This window comes from Lipotes vexillifer, unplaced genomic scaffold (genome assembly GCF_000442215.2).
Source record: "Lipotes vexillifer unplaced genomic scaffold, Lipotes_vexillifer_v1.1 scaffold515, whole genome shotgun sequence".
In the NCBI taxonomy this organism is placed as follows: domain Eukaryota; kingdom Metazoa; phylum Chordata; class Mammalia; order Artiodactyla; family Lipotidae; genus Lipotes; species Lipotes vexillifer.
Genome location: NW_006772017.1, coordinates 708,662 through 723,180, shown reverse-complemented (window position 1 = coordinate 723,180; position 14,519 = coordinate 708,662). Strand labels below are relative to the sequence as shown.

The 14,519-nt window shown below is 44.0% G+C and overlaps 1 protein-coding gene across 2 annotated transcripts in view; it reads left to right on the top strand.

The window, feature by feature from the left end:
• Positions 1-14,519, top strand: part of SCML4 (Scm polycomb group protein like 4) — a 59,275-nt gene that overhangs the window by 40,931 nt on the left and 3,825 nt on the right. For both annotated transcript variants that reach the window (XM_007447252.1, XM_007447251.1), the window contains one exon: positions 5,842-6,129. In XM_007447252.1, the coding sequence (XP_007447314.1) occupies positions 5,842-6,129 (288 nt within the window). The remainder of the gene's footprint in view (positions 1-5,841; positions 6,130-14,519) is intronic.

Sequence of the window (14,519 nt, the reverse complement as noted above, 5' to 3'; positions counted from 1 at the left end):
TGCTGATGTCTTCTGACCAGGAGGGAAGATGCAACAGAGGCCATCTAGGGGAAGGTGCAGAGTTCCAGGTTCCTGAAGACATCGTTCCGCACTGCGTTAGCCACAAAGCATGAGGCACAGAGCATGCATGCCTACCCTTTGCTGCTCAGTTTTCCTGTGTCCAAGTGGCCAAAGCAGTGTTGGACTTGACTGTACAACACTCTCAAAAATGTGTTTACAGCCAAACACTGGGCCTCCGCAATGAGTTTTTAAAAGCAGCTTTATGGAGATATAATTCATACATCATACAATTCACCCATTTAAAGTGTATTATTCAATGGTTTTTAACATATGTGCAACTAACACCCCAGTCAACCCCGATTCCCCCAACCTCCAAATCCTAAGCAACCACTAATTTACTTTTGTCTCTATAGATTTGCCTATCCTGGACATTTCATACAAATGGAATCATTTAATATGTGGTCTTTTGTGGCTCAGTGTCTTTACTTAGCATAACATTTCAAGGCTCATTCACACTGTAGCACGGATCAGTACTTCTTTCCTTTTTATGCCTGAAATTATTCCATTGTATGCATATGCCATGTTTTGTTTATATATTCATCAGTTGATAGTTTTTTGAGTTATTTCCACATTTTGGCTATTATGAATAGCGTTTCTGTAAACATCCATATATAAATTTTTATGTGGAAATTTCATTTCTCTTGGGAATATATATATATATATATACACACACACACACACACACACACACACACACACACACACACACATATACATATATATATATACACATACACACACACCTAGGAGTAGAATTGCTGGGTTGTATGGTGAATTTATTTTTAACCATTTGAGAAAGAGCCAGACTGTTTTCCAAAGAGGCTGTATCATTTTACATTCCCACCAGCAGTGTGTGAGGGTTCCAATTTCTCTACAGTATCACCAACACTTGCTATCATCTGACTTTTTGATTATAACCATCCTAGTGAGTGTGAAGTGGTACCTCATTGTGGTTTTGATTGGCATTCCCCAATGACTAATGATTTAGAACAAGTTTTCGTGTGCTTATTGGCCATCTGTCTATCTTCTTTGGGAAAATGTCCATTCAAGCCCATTTTAAAATTGGGTTGTTTGTCTTTTGATTGTTGAGTTGTAAGAGTTTTTTTAATATACTCTGGATATGAATTCTTTATCAGAGGTATGATTTGCAAGTAATTTCTCCCATTCTGTGGATTTTCTTTTCACTTTCTTGACAGTGTCTTTCAAAATGCAAAAGTTTTAAATTTTGATAAATTCAATATGTCTATTTTTTCTTTTGTTGCTCATGCCTTTGGTGTCAAATCTAACAATACCTTGTCAAACCCAAGGTCATAAAGATTTACCCCTATATTTCCTTCTAGGAGTTTTATAAGTTTTTGCTCTTACATTTAGGTCTTTGATCCATGACAAGTTAATTTTCGTGTATGGTATGAAGTAAGGGTCCAACTTCATTGTTTTGCATGCGGATATCCAATTGTCCAAGCATCAGTTGTTGAAAAGACTGTTCTTTTCCTATTGAATGATCTTGGCACCTTCGTTGAAAATCAGTTGAACATGACTCATAGGTTTATTTCTGGACTCTCAACTCTATTCCATTGTTCTATATGTCTCTCCTTAAGTCAGTACCACACTGTCTCTGTCACCATTGCTTTGTAGTAAATTTTAAAATTGGGAAGTGTGACTACTCTACTTTGTTCTTCTTTTTCCATGATTGTTTTGGCTATTTATGGTTCCTTGAAAATCCATATGAGTTTTAGAATCAGCTTGTCAATTTCTACAAAGAAGTCAGCTGAGATTCTGACAAGAATTGCATTCAATCCATGGATGAATTTAGGGTGTAAGATGGTAATAATCTTAATAATATTAAGTCCTCTGATTCATAAGCATGGAATTTTTTCCGATTAAGTATTTAGATCTTCTTTAATTTCTTTCCATAATGTTTTGTAGTTTTTAGAGCATAAGTTTTATACTTCTTTTGTTAAATTTATTCCTCAGTATTTTATTCTTTTTAATACTATTATAAATTGAATTCTTTCCCCAATTTCATTTTCATATTGTTTAATGCAAATGTATAAAAGTACAATTGATATTTGCATATTAATTTTGTATCCTGTAACTTTACTGAATTCATTTATTAATTTCAATTAATAAAAGTGTTTTATTGGATTCCTTAGAATTTTTTACATACAAGAGATAGTTTTACTTCTTCCTTCCCAAATTAGATGCTTACCTACTTGCCCTGGCTGGAACCTCCAATACAATGTTGAATAGAAGTAGCAAGAACAGAGACATCTTTGTGTTGTTCCTGATCTTAGGAAGAAAAGCATCCAGTCTTTCGCCGTTAACTGTGATGTTAAGTGTAGGTTTTTTTATGGATGCCCTTTTTCAGCTTGAGGAAGTTCCCTTCTATTCCTAGTGTGTTGAGTGTTTTTCTCATGAAACAATGTTGGATTTTTTCGAACGCTTTTTCTGCATCTATTGAGATAATCACATGATCTTTGTTTTTTATTCTATCGATATCACATGTTACATTAATTGATTTTCAGATGTTAAACCAACCCCTGAAACAAATCCTACTTGATCATGATGTATAAGGCATTTTGTATGTTAAGGATTTGTTTTGCTAGTATATTGTTGAGAATTTTTGCATCCATATTAATGAGACATTGATCTGTAGTTCTCTTGTGATGACTTTGTCTAGTTTTGGTATCAGGGTATTAGTGTTCTCATAGAATGAGTTGGGAAGTATTCCCTCCTTATATTAGTCTGCCTGGCTGCCATAACAGAATACCACATACTAGGCAGCTTTAACAACAGAATTTATTTTCTCACAATTCTAGAGGCTAAAAGTCTGAGATCAAGGTGTCATCAGGGTTAGTTTCTGATGATACTTCTCTTCCTGGCTAGTGGACAGCCACTTTCTGTGTCTTCACGTTGCCTCATCTCTGTGCACGTGTGTGAAGAGGGAGAGAGCTCTCTCATGTCTCTTCCTCTTCTTGTCAGCACTTTCTTTTTAACCAGTCCTATCAGGTTGAGGTCTTAACCTTAAGACCTTACTTAACCTCTGTTTCCTCCTTATGGACCCTCTCTCCAAATATAGTTGCAATGGGGGCTAGGGCTTCAACATATGAACATTTGAGGGGGACACAATTCAGTCCACAGCACTCTTTTTTTTTACTTTTTGGAAGAATTTGTGAAGAATTGGTTTTAATTTTTCTTTAAATACTTGGTAGAATTCACCTATGAAGCCATCCGAGCCTGGGATTTCTTTGTTTTTTGATGACTAATTTAATCTCTTTAATTGTTTTATATTCAGATTGTCTATTTCTTCTTGTCAGTTTTGATAGTTTGTCTATTTCTTCTAAGTTACCTAACTGATTGGCATAGAATTGTTTGTAATATTTCTTAATAACCCATTTTATTTCTGTGAGATTGGTGATAATGTCATCTCTGTCATTTCTGATTCTAGCAATCTGAGTCTTCTCTCTTTTTTTCTCGGCCAGTCTAGCTAAAAGTTCGCCAATTTTGTTGATCTTTTCAAAGAGCCAGCTTTGGGTTTCTTTGATTTTCTCTATTTTTCTATTCTCTGTTTAATTAATTTTCACTCTAATCTTTATTATTTTCTTCCTCCTGCTTGCTTTAAGTTTAGTTTGCCCTTTCCCCCCCAGTATCTTAATGAGGAAGATTAGGTTATTAATTTGAGAATGTTCTTCTTTTTAAATATAAGTATTTACAGTTACAAATTTTCTCTAGGCACTGCTTTAGCTGCATTCCATATGCAATGGTTTTTATTTCCAGGCAAGCTGCATATGCATCCCCATCTATGAGAAGACCTGCTAGCTCCCCTAATAAAATCTATTCTTAATCTTTCAATATCTGTGTTGTGCCAGGAATCCATACATGAAAAAGACATCTGGATCTTGTGGCCCAAATGTGTTTACTCATTGCCAACATTGGAGGATTCCCTTGGTTTTTGTTATTCTAATGCCTTTGGGGAATGTCTATATCTGTTTTGATCATGTGTAGTATATAGATGATTGTTGATGGGGCTGGACAGATATGATCTTGTCTGGGGTGGGAGGGACTGAAGAAAAGGAATTACTAGAATATTTTTCTTCCTCTTTCTATCCCTATAATTCCTCTGGACTTTGTTCTTCAAAACAAAACAAAGCAAAACACCCCACACCATTTGGCCACAGGTATAGCTCGCAGAGTTCAACAGGCTGCAAGAATGAGCTTTAAAAGTGTAGAAAGTCCTGATCTACTTGGGTGGGGGAGCTGATGATGAGGTTGGCAGAGTCTCCAGGTCCTCTACTCCCCTTGCACTTTAGATTGGTTCTTTCTCTCTCATCTGCAGGGTTTGGGGAAGACCATGGGGCCATCCAGATCAGCATTTGTGTCCCTAGTTTGTTAGCTTTGGTGGAAGGTTAGTGCCCTTGTGTGTACTGGAACTAAAAGTGTGGGGAGGAAGCACCATCACACCTGTGTCAGAGCCCAGGCCAATCATCAAAAAATCTACAAACAATAAATTCTGGCGAGAGTGTGGAGAAAAGGGAACCCTCTTGCCCTGTCGGTGGGAATGTAAATTGATAGAGCCACTATGGAGAACAATATGGAGGTTCCTTAAAAAACTAAACATAGAACTACCATATGACCCAGCAATCCCACTACTGGGCATATACCCTGAGAAAACCATAATTCAAAAAGAGTCATGTACCACAATGTTCATTGCAGCACTATTTACAATACCCAGGACATTGAAGCAACCTAAGTGTCCATCGACAGATGAATGGAAAGAAGATGTGGCACATATATACAGTGGACTATTACTCAGCCATAAAAAGAAATGAAATTGAGTTATTTGTAGTGAGGTGGATGGACCTAGAGTCTGTCATACAGAGTGAAGTAAGTCAGAGAAAAACAAATACTGGATGCTAACACATATAAGTGGAATCTAAAAAAAAAAAAAAAAGGTTCTGATGAACCTAGGGGCAGGACAGGAATAAAGACGCAGATGTAGATAATGGACATGAGGACAAGGGGAGGGGGAAGGGTGAGCTGGGACGAAGTGAGAGAGTAGCATTGACATGTACACACAACCAAATGTAAAATAGACAGCTAGTGGGAAGCAGCTGCATCACACAGGGACATCAGCTCAGTGCTTTGTGACCACCTAGAGGGGTGGGATAGGGAGGGTGGGAGGGAGACACAAGATGGAGGGGATATGGGGATATATGTATACATATAGCTGATTCACTTTGTTATAAAGCAGACAGTAACACACCATTGTAAAGCAATTATACTCCAATAAAGATGTTAAAAAAAAAAAGAACCCAGGCCAAAGTTGTTACTCCTAACTCTGGGACACTGTGACTCTGGCTTGATCTCCCCCAGGAATCATGGGCCAGGTGCGGGAGGCAGTGGTGATGGGCAAGAAAAGAGGGAGCAGGGAGATTCTGACAAGCTGGCGGAAACTCCTGGAGGAGCAGAGCCATGGAGGGAGAAAGACCTTTGTTTGAATTTTATTTACAAGTCATCAATGACCAAGGTAATCAAATTTTCCTCAGAACATGGAGGGTCACATGTCCCAATCCCTACTAAAATATGCTTCGTTGGTGAGGTGTCAATCTGCTGAGAGGTGAGCTATTTGGGATTATGCCGCGGTATCCATTCCTTCTCATCTGCCATCCCCACAGATAGCGGCACCTGTGCTGCTGGGGAAAGGTTTGCCAAGACTCGGCGCCAGGTGTCTTCTTGAACTGCTCTCTGATCACTGCTTCTCTGCTCTGCCTTCTTGCTTAGCAAAAACGGTCGCCACTGAGGAGTGCCTGGTGAACCCTGCGAGCATGAGCCGCTACAGCGTGGACTCCTCCTCCGCCTTTAGCCACAGGGGCTCCCTGCCCACCTCCTCTTCATTGTGCTGCAAGAGGCAGAACTCTGGAGACGGCCACCTTGGGGGAGGCTCAGCCACCACAGTCGGTGGTCCCCATACCAGCCCCATGTCCTCTGGAGGCCCCTCAGCACCTGGGCTGAGGCCCCCTGGCTCCAGCCCCAAGAGAAACGGGACCTCTCTTGAAGGAAACAGATGTGGTAATGTAATGCGTGCACTGGCTTCCCCATGACCTAACCTCCTCTGCCCTTGCCCTGGGACCACCAAATGTAGGGAGACCGGGGGACTGTGGCGGTTTGAACACAGCAACACTGGGAAATTAGAAGTTTCCACAAATCCCTTCATGGATTTTTGTTGTTCTTGAGGGCAGCTCACTTCAACCTTTGACCATAAGCAAAGAAAATGGTGTATTAGAGTAAGTTAGGCTGTAGGAAAAAGTAGAATCCAAAATGTACAGTGGCTCAAATACAATAGAACCTTTTTTATCCAGGAGTCCAAAGTGGGTGTTCCTAGTTGGTGTGTGTATCCCAACTCAGGGACCCAGGATCTGTCCATTTCATGGCTCTCCTGTCCCCTATGGCCTCCATGCCCCGTGCATCTAGCGGTAGAAACGGAAGGAACAAACGAGGAAGATGAACGTGTTTCCCTAGAGCCTGGAAGTGATGCTTCTATTCACATTTCATTGGCAAGAGCTGGCCATTTTACCACACTTAACTCTGGAGGAATCTGAGAGGTGTAGGCTAGCTCTGTGCCCGGAAAAAGAAGAACCAGAAGTTGCTAAAGACTTTTCTCTTGCACAGTGGTTGACTCTTGCAGGGTACAAACACATGGGCAGACCAGAGTTAAGTAAAATTCCCACAGTGCTGGTTATTTTTATTTTTTGTCCCGTAAGTTTTTTTTGTTTTGGTTTGGTTTTCCATTTATTTATTTATTTAGGCTGCACCGGGTCTTAGTTGTGGCATGTGAACTCTTAGTCGTGGCATGCATGTGGGATCTAGTTCCCCAACCAGGGATCGAACCGGGGCCCCCTGTGTTGGGAGCCCAGAGTCTTACCCACTGGACCACTAGGAAAGGCCCCCCACAATACTGGTTATGATGCTACTTCTGTCTCACCCATTAAAGTTAGCTTATTGGAATGCAGTGTAGGAAGGTACTGTCATTCTAGGGGTAGCTTGATGTCCATTTTGATTTATGTTATTTAAAAAAATCATTTTCAATTCAGTATTTGAGTATGAATAGAGCATAGTGGATAATCATATGGACTATGGAGCCCGATGGCTTGGGCTGGAATCCTGGATCTGCCATTTTCTGACTGTGTGAGCTTTTGCAAGTCTGAACTTCTTTGTGCCTCAGTTTCCTCACCTGTGAAATTGGAATAATAATAATAGCACCTACTTCATAGGTTTGTTGGGAGGATTAAATAAATTCATATGTGTATTTAGTACAAGGCCTAAGAGTTAGTAAGAGCTCAATAAATGTCAGCAATGACAGATCACGTGAACACACCCAACAGATCACAGCCCATCAACTCTACACCTGAGAACTCTAAAGAAAGGAGGCCAGAGGCCCGGGAGTCAGGGAGTCTTCATCTTGCCCCTCTGGTGCCTCCTGCGGGCTGGCTGTCTTCTCTGGCATTTCTGTTCTGAGCCTTGGCTCGTCCACTGGTAGCCCTGACAGCCCTGACAGCCACAGTGGTGAGCTATTGCGTATGATCCCAGATCCTCCGCACACTCCCCTCAAAAAGCCTCACCATCACAGACGAGCCTCTGTGGGCCGAGGAGGGGAGGCAGTTTTGAGGGGCAAGGCACTGTTCCCTCAGCCATGGGGGCTCTTGCCAAACATGGATGGCCCTGCTCCCCAACATTGTCACGCAGGGCCGTCGGCCAGGCAGGTTTGAGTGGGCAGAGCCCATTTTCCAAAGGGGAGAGACGTTGTTGCATCTGATTTCTAAGAACAAGAGAAGGGAACAAAATCTGGCACAAACCCGCATCATAAAGTAAATGAGGGGCAGCAGTTATTTCCTAGGTTTATCCCCAGAGTTAGTGTAATATCAGACATATAGTAGGTGTTCGGTAAACATTCATTTTCTCTACCCCACTCCACTCCCCCCATGGAGTCCAGTACCCTCACATTGCCTCTGCTTGTCAAAGCCCTCATCCTGGGGTCCCTCTGCCCGTCACACGTCTCCTTCTCTCAGCCTCTTCTCCTCAGTGCAATTCCCAGCTGCTCGAGGTGGTGATCACAGGACACCAGGCTGATTGAATGGACTCATAAACCTAAGAGTATTGCCATTCTTTAAAAAGGAGATAGTGGGCTTCCCTGGTGGCGCAGTGGTTGAGAGTCTGCCTGTCGATGCTGGGGACACGGGTTCGTGCCCCCGTCCGGGAGGATCCCACATGCTGCAGAGCGGCTGGGCCCGTGAGCCATGGCCGCTGAGCCTGCCCGTCCGGAGCCTGTGCTCTGCAACGGGAGAGGCCACAACGGTGAGAGGCCCACGTACCGCAAAAAAAAAAAAAAAAAGAAAAAAAGGAGATATTTACTCTTCTATTTAAGTTGGTGAAATCTTAGACCCTATGTCTTAAGTGTAGGATTTCAAGTAGTAAGTGGAAGGCACGACTTGAATGGAGAGAACTTCTACCACTCCATCTGTCACTGAAGAGTTGTCTGCCCCATCCCAGCCCATCTGGTGGCCCAGATGAGGGGAATCCAGGACCCTTCAAAGGGGTCTCAGGTATTAAGCTCCCTCCCCCTTTCTCTTTCTGCCTCCTCCCAACAGAGTCCTGGGATGAACTCCCATCCCAACTCCAACAGCCCCCCTGTCCTTCCTTTTCATCTCTGCTTCAGCCCTTTGTTCTCCTGGAATTAGGTCCTCATCTACTGTCTGAGTAATCTAGCCAAAGGGAAGCCCAGACCCTTGCTCAGAGCAAGCTCTGAGAGAGCCCCCTCTGCCAGAGCCCTAGATGCACCCCAGGAGAGCCCCACTAGCTCAAGACTTCTGCCTCTCAGGATCTTGGGTGAGACCAGAGAAATGGAGCCCACCAGTGCCTGCTGCCTTCCACTCCAAGCAAGCCACTGACCGTGGCCAGGAAGATGTAAGCAGAAGTGGAAAAAAGATTGGGTCGGCAACTGGCAGTTTCAATCACTGCTGATTAGAAATGTTCCTTCCCTCCTGTTTCCTCCTGTGGCACTTTGTCTCCTCATCTCTAGTACTTCCTCTCTCTTGTCCCATAGTCGGAGCCAGACTCTCAGCTTCATGAGGTCTCTCACTCACATTTGAATCCTTCGCAGCCCCAGGAAAGGGGCCTGTTTGAGGCATATCCTAAATAGCTATTTATTGAGCACCTACTGTGGACCAGACACTTTCCACACAATATTTCTGACTTATTATAAGTTATATCTTATAATTTATTATTACAGCAAGTATATATTATTATTGTAGGTATTATTATATTCAATTTACATATACAGCAATTGAAGATCAAGAGAAGGTCAGTCAAGTGTTGAGTCAGGATTTGACTTCAACTGACTCCAAAGGTGGCTTTCAAAATTATCCCAGGGATTTTCAAACCATGCAAAATGGGCTTCAAGGGGTCCCTCAGAGGTTCTAGGGCATAGGAGAGAGGGGATGGGAGCAGATGGTACTCCAACACTGCCCTCTTTAACCAGGGCCTCTTCACATTTGAAGAGTGGGGTTCTACATTTGTGTAGTTTGAACAAAGTTTGCACAGCTAAACGCATTTGGAAACCATGGAGATAAACCATGCTGAATTGAGTGGCAGTATATTAAAGTAGGAGAGAAAACCCCTGGCCTCCTTACCCATTTGTCACCTAGCTGCCAGTCCAGGTGCCGGCTGCAGGCCCTCCGGAGGGCTGTTAAGTTTTCCCTCCACCCAAAGAAGTGCTCAGTATTGCTCTGAAATTGCATCCCAAGTGAAAGCAGTTGGTATTAAGAAACCATATCTCTTTAAGGGGGTTTGACCTAAGTCATAAACCTGGAAGGGACCTAGAAATGGATTCTCCCCCATGGTGCTAATCAAAATCGTTTAAAACCGCAGAAGCCAGAAAGTGGCATGAGGCTGCACAGGACAGTAGGTATCGATGACATGACAAACTTCTCAGTCCTCTCTCTCATGTGAATACCTACCCTGGCGTCCTGTTGTCTTTTTTTTTTTTTTTTTAATGTGCAACTCTTTTATTTAAAAAATTATAAAATATTATTAAAGGACATAAAAATGAATAAATCAATAGTTAAATTATACCCATCGATTGACCCAATATCATTATGGTGCTAATGCTACCCAAATGACTGTATATATTCCATTAAATATGTTCCATGTCCTATGACCCAATAATACTTCTAGGAACATAACCTATAAAAACTTCCTCAGAGATATGTGCAAGGAAATTTTTTGCAGCACTGTTTGTAATTCCTCCTGCTGTCTTGATACATCATGCCCATCGCCTCTGTCAGTGGACTCTGAAGGGATGTATTCAAAGGACACGTTTCCCTGTTTTTTGCTGATACTCAGGTGAAAATCTGAGACCTCTCCTCTGTCTCTCATCCAAGATATAATCACTAAGAACTATAAAGAGGTTTTAGATAACAAAAGCTTCCTGACATTTGCATTAACAGGAGATGCTGTAGAATTCCCAACCACAAGTATGTCCAAGCTTCAGAATTGAAGTGACTCTGACATTGTCATTACCACTCATATGCTTTCCATGGGTTGGAGTTTGATTCCACAGGGTATGGTCTTGGGTGATGGATAGAGAACAATTCAGCAAGAGAAAGAAGAATGGGGACAGCACTCGATGTGGGGGGTGGGGAATGAGTGAAGGTGCCACACGGCTTATTCATTCCAAGCAAAGAGAAGGGTTTGCGCAGGGACGCCAAGGGAAATCATGCTGGGAAATTTGGGGTTCAAGTCAAGCAGACTGGGCTTTCTTTACTCCGTGGAAACCAGACATGGCTGAACAGGGAAGTGAGCTGATGACCACAGAATTTAGGAAGACAAATCTATTGGCCATTATGGAATGATACATAATAATAAGAATAGCAACTATCTTTTGATTAATTCTTACCGTTTAATGCTTCACATTATCCTATTTAATCCTCACAACATGGTAGGTGTTTGACAGGTGAGGCAACTAAGACTCAAAGAGATGTTGGTCAGTCCTGGCCAGAAGATACTTATGGAGCACAATATGCCAGGGCCTCTTTTGAGGTCCAAGGATGGAGCTGTGAGCAAGACAGATGTGGGCCCTGCTCGCTGACAGCGTCCAATTCCAGAGAGGCAAACGTTAACAAATGTTAAATGATTCTGAGGGGCCCCTTTTGGAGACTGATGGGCTTCCTTCCAAGCTGCTTCTTGTCAGGCTCCAGCCCAAAGCCATATAGTCACTTGACTCCTACAATACTTTTGAGAAACAAGACGAAGAAACGGAGGCTCATAGAGAATAGAATGATCAGGTCCAGGAAGGGGCTCAAAACCTGGCCATTGGCTCTGCATTCACTGTGCTTTGCACACAGACGCACTGATGAGGCTTCAGATGTATGAGAGAGGAGCTCCCTCATGTTGCCCGGGACAGCCTGTGGTGTGAAGGGACCTTGGAGATCTTTCCCAACTCCTTATTTCACACCAAAGAAGCACAGAGACGCTTGCACAGAGGGTGGGTGGTAGGGGCTTCTGACTCCCAGCTCGTTGTTCCTTCCATTCTTCCACATGACTCTATTGTTAGCTAAAAAGTTTCCTCTGAATTATGAATGAACAAAAGGAAATTATGCATGTGCTTGTGGGTCTGTGTGAGACAGAGAGCGACTCACAGGCAGCAGCACGAGTACCGGGGCTGTGAAGATATCCGGGGTTGCTTTAGTCAGATTCACAGTCAGTCTATTCCTGGTGGATGTGAGTTCAGCGTTAGAAACAGCCACCACCATCCTTCATTCTACATCCATTCACAGCTGGGTTTTACTATACACACGTCTCCCGCATCGCCCAGGGAACAGACCCAACCACGTATGAAGTTCTCGGCGCTGGAGAATGCCACCTCCCATAAAGGCGGTTGGCAAGCGCTTTGCGTGCTCTGTTCCTTTAGGAGCAAGATATTTTCACCTCTATCATGTCTGACTGCTGTCCAGTCACATCTGCCTGGCCTGGCTGTGTCAGGCCAGACCCATCTGTCTTCCTGACATCTTCGCAGCAGCTGGAGGGGCTAGTGTGCTTATTATCTTTGTGTGAGCACAGGCCATTGCAAAGGCTCTTCAAACCTGCTGGAAAGTTCCCTCTCTTCCTCCTAGAGCTAATTCATGTGCTTTGGAAACTGAGCAGGTCCCGAGGTGTGACAGCTTCCCGCTGCTGTCTTGTGTGACTGTGAGGCACCTCAGAGAGCAAAAGTGAAAATGCCCACAGCTAGTACCAGGTGCCAGGAGCGGAGCCACTTCCCCTCCACATTCATCACCTGGAGAGCCTCCCCATAAAGACAAGCCAGACCACCTTGCTCAGCTCCATGGCTGTGGCTCATGGGGAAAGTATTTCCCTGGCCTTTTGCTCAAAGGACCTTAGGCTCCCATGGATGATGTTGTGAGTCGGTCTGGTGGTTTTCCTTCCTGTCAAACACAGGAAATTAGATTTGACCTCCGCTCTGATCACTCTAAAATCATTCTTGGCACTGAAGACTTCCCGCCTTTGTAATCAGAGCATCTATTATCACCCTGATTATCGCCGACGCTCCGATGGGGCAGGCTCCAAAGGCAAATGCGATTTCCGTGGTTCCTCTTCCCCATGTTGAGTGCAGATGTCTTTAAATGCAGTGAAATCATCTCTAATAAGCATGTGTCGGCGTTCAGATGGCCCTAGGGTGTATTAACAGTTTCCCGCCAAAATGCACCGCCCCAGCCCGTGCCAGATCACCTTAGGGGACCCTTCCAGGTCCAACAAGGAAAAGGCAGGGAAAATCTCAAAGTAAATCCAATTCTCAACCAAACTATTATGTATTTAGGACAGACTTCAAATGTGATGCTGTACTTTTCTCAGCACTACTGGAGAACTGTGCACTTCTCAAGTACATTGAAAAGAGGAGGAAAAAAGGAGACAGCAGAAAACCACTGCTCCCTGAGATTAAAGAAGGGAAATGGAAGTGAAGGCTTCTCAACTTCTAACTTAGAATTATTCCATAGGGAAGCTGCTTCATTGTTCAGAGCCTGAAAATAGAATTGAGGATTACTCGCACAAAGCTTTTGTGTAAGTTACTTATACTGTTTCTGCGAAGTATATGGATTCATTTTACATTCATTGAACCCATATTACAAATATATTTGCATGGAGCTGTGGAGAGTCAATGATTATAAACTCTGTAATGAGAGGATCCCATTTTTCACCAAACACTTTGCCCAGGACCTGGTACACAAGAGACACTCAGTAGATGTCCGTGGTTGAACAGGGGGAAGATGCAAAAGATCATCCTCAAGAAATTAAAACTAACTGGAGGTTACAGTCAAGCACATGCATAATGGTAATACAAGGCAGATGTGGAAAGCATCTTTAAGAAAAGTGCACACAAAGATTTGGGAGTTATGGGGCTTCCCTGGTGGCACAGTGGTTGAGAGTCCACCTGCCGATGCCGGGGACAAGGGTTCGTGCCCCGGTCTGGGAAGATCCCACATGCCGCGGGGCAGCTGGGCCCGTGAGCCGTGGCCGCTGAGCCTGCGCGTCCTGAGCCTGTGCTCCGCAACGGGAGAGGCCACAACATGAGAGGCCCGCGTACCGCAAAAAATTTTTAAAAAAACAAAAAACAAAAAAAACAAAGATTTGGGAGTTAAAGGTAGAGGAAGATGACATCCAGATGGCAGGACACAGAAATGCTGCCTGTGAAGGGGTCTACCTGGGCTTTGATGGCTGGTAGAGCTTCTTTGGAAAGGAGGGAAGGTAAACACCTTCTAGAGAGAAGCAAAAGCACTAGCTAAGGTGGAGACTGGAAGCTGGAGGAACATTCGGTCAGAACCAGTACGCCCAGATGGGGTGTGAAGAAGGGCAGGCAGGCGGGCAGGGTGCCTCCTTCCCTCTGTGGACCACCTGATGCAGGTCAGCCATAAGGCCAGCCCCAATCCCACTTCCATCCTCACAGCTGCCCTTCCAGGTGGAGAGCATTGCCATTTTACAGCCAGCAACGGGCAGCCCCAGGATTTGTCCCTAGGTTTCTCTGGCACCAAAGCTCTTCCGCTCTATCCAGGTAGGAAAGATGTTATTGAGACCAAAGAGAGCCCTTGATCTTGTGCTAGAGTACGGACTTGGTGCACGGGTGAGGGGCATCCACAAGGGGCACTAGGGAGAGTGTGAAGCCGTGACAGTTTTTGCTCTAGAAGGAATAAAGCGTGAGGTGAGGACATCTGCTAGAAAACCTTTGCAGAGGGTCAGGTGAGAAGTTCCCGGATTGGGGCAGCAGGGATGGAAGAGAGGAGACCAGTGTGAGAGGCATCCTTCTAATAGCTTCAGAATAATTAAATGCGGGGAGCAAATAAGGGACAGGAGGTAGAGATATCACTGAGGTTTCAGAAACATGAGAGGTAGGAGGGGATGCTGGTTCTAGGGAA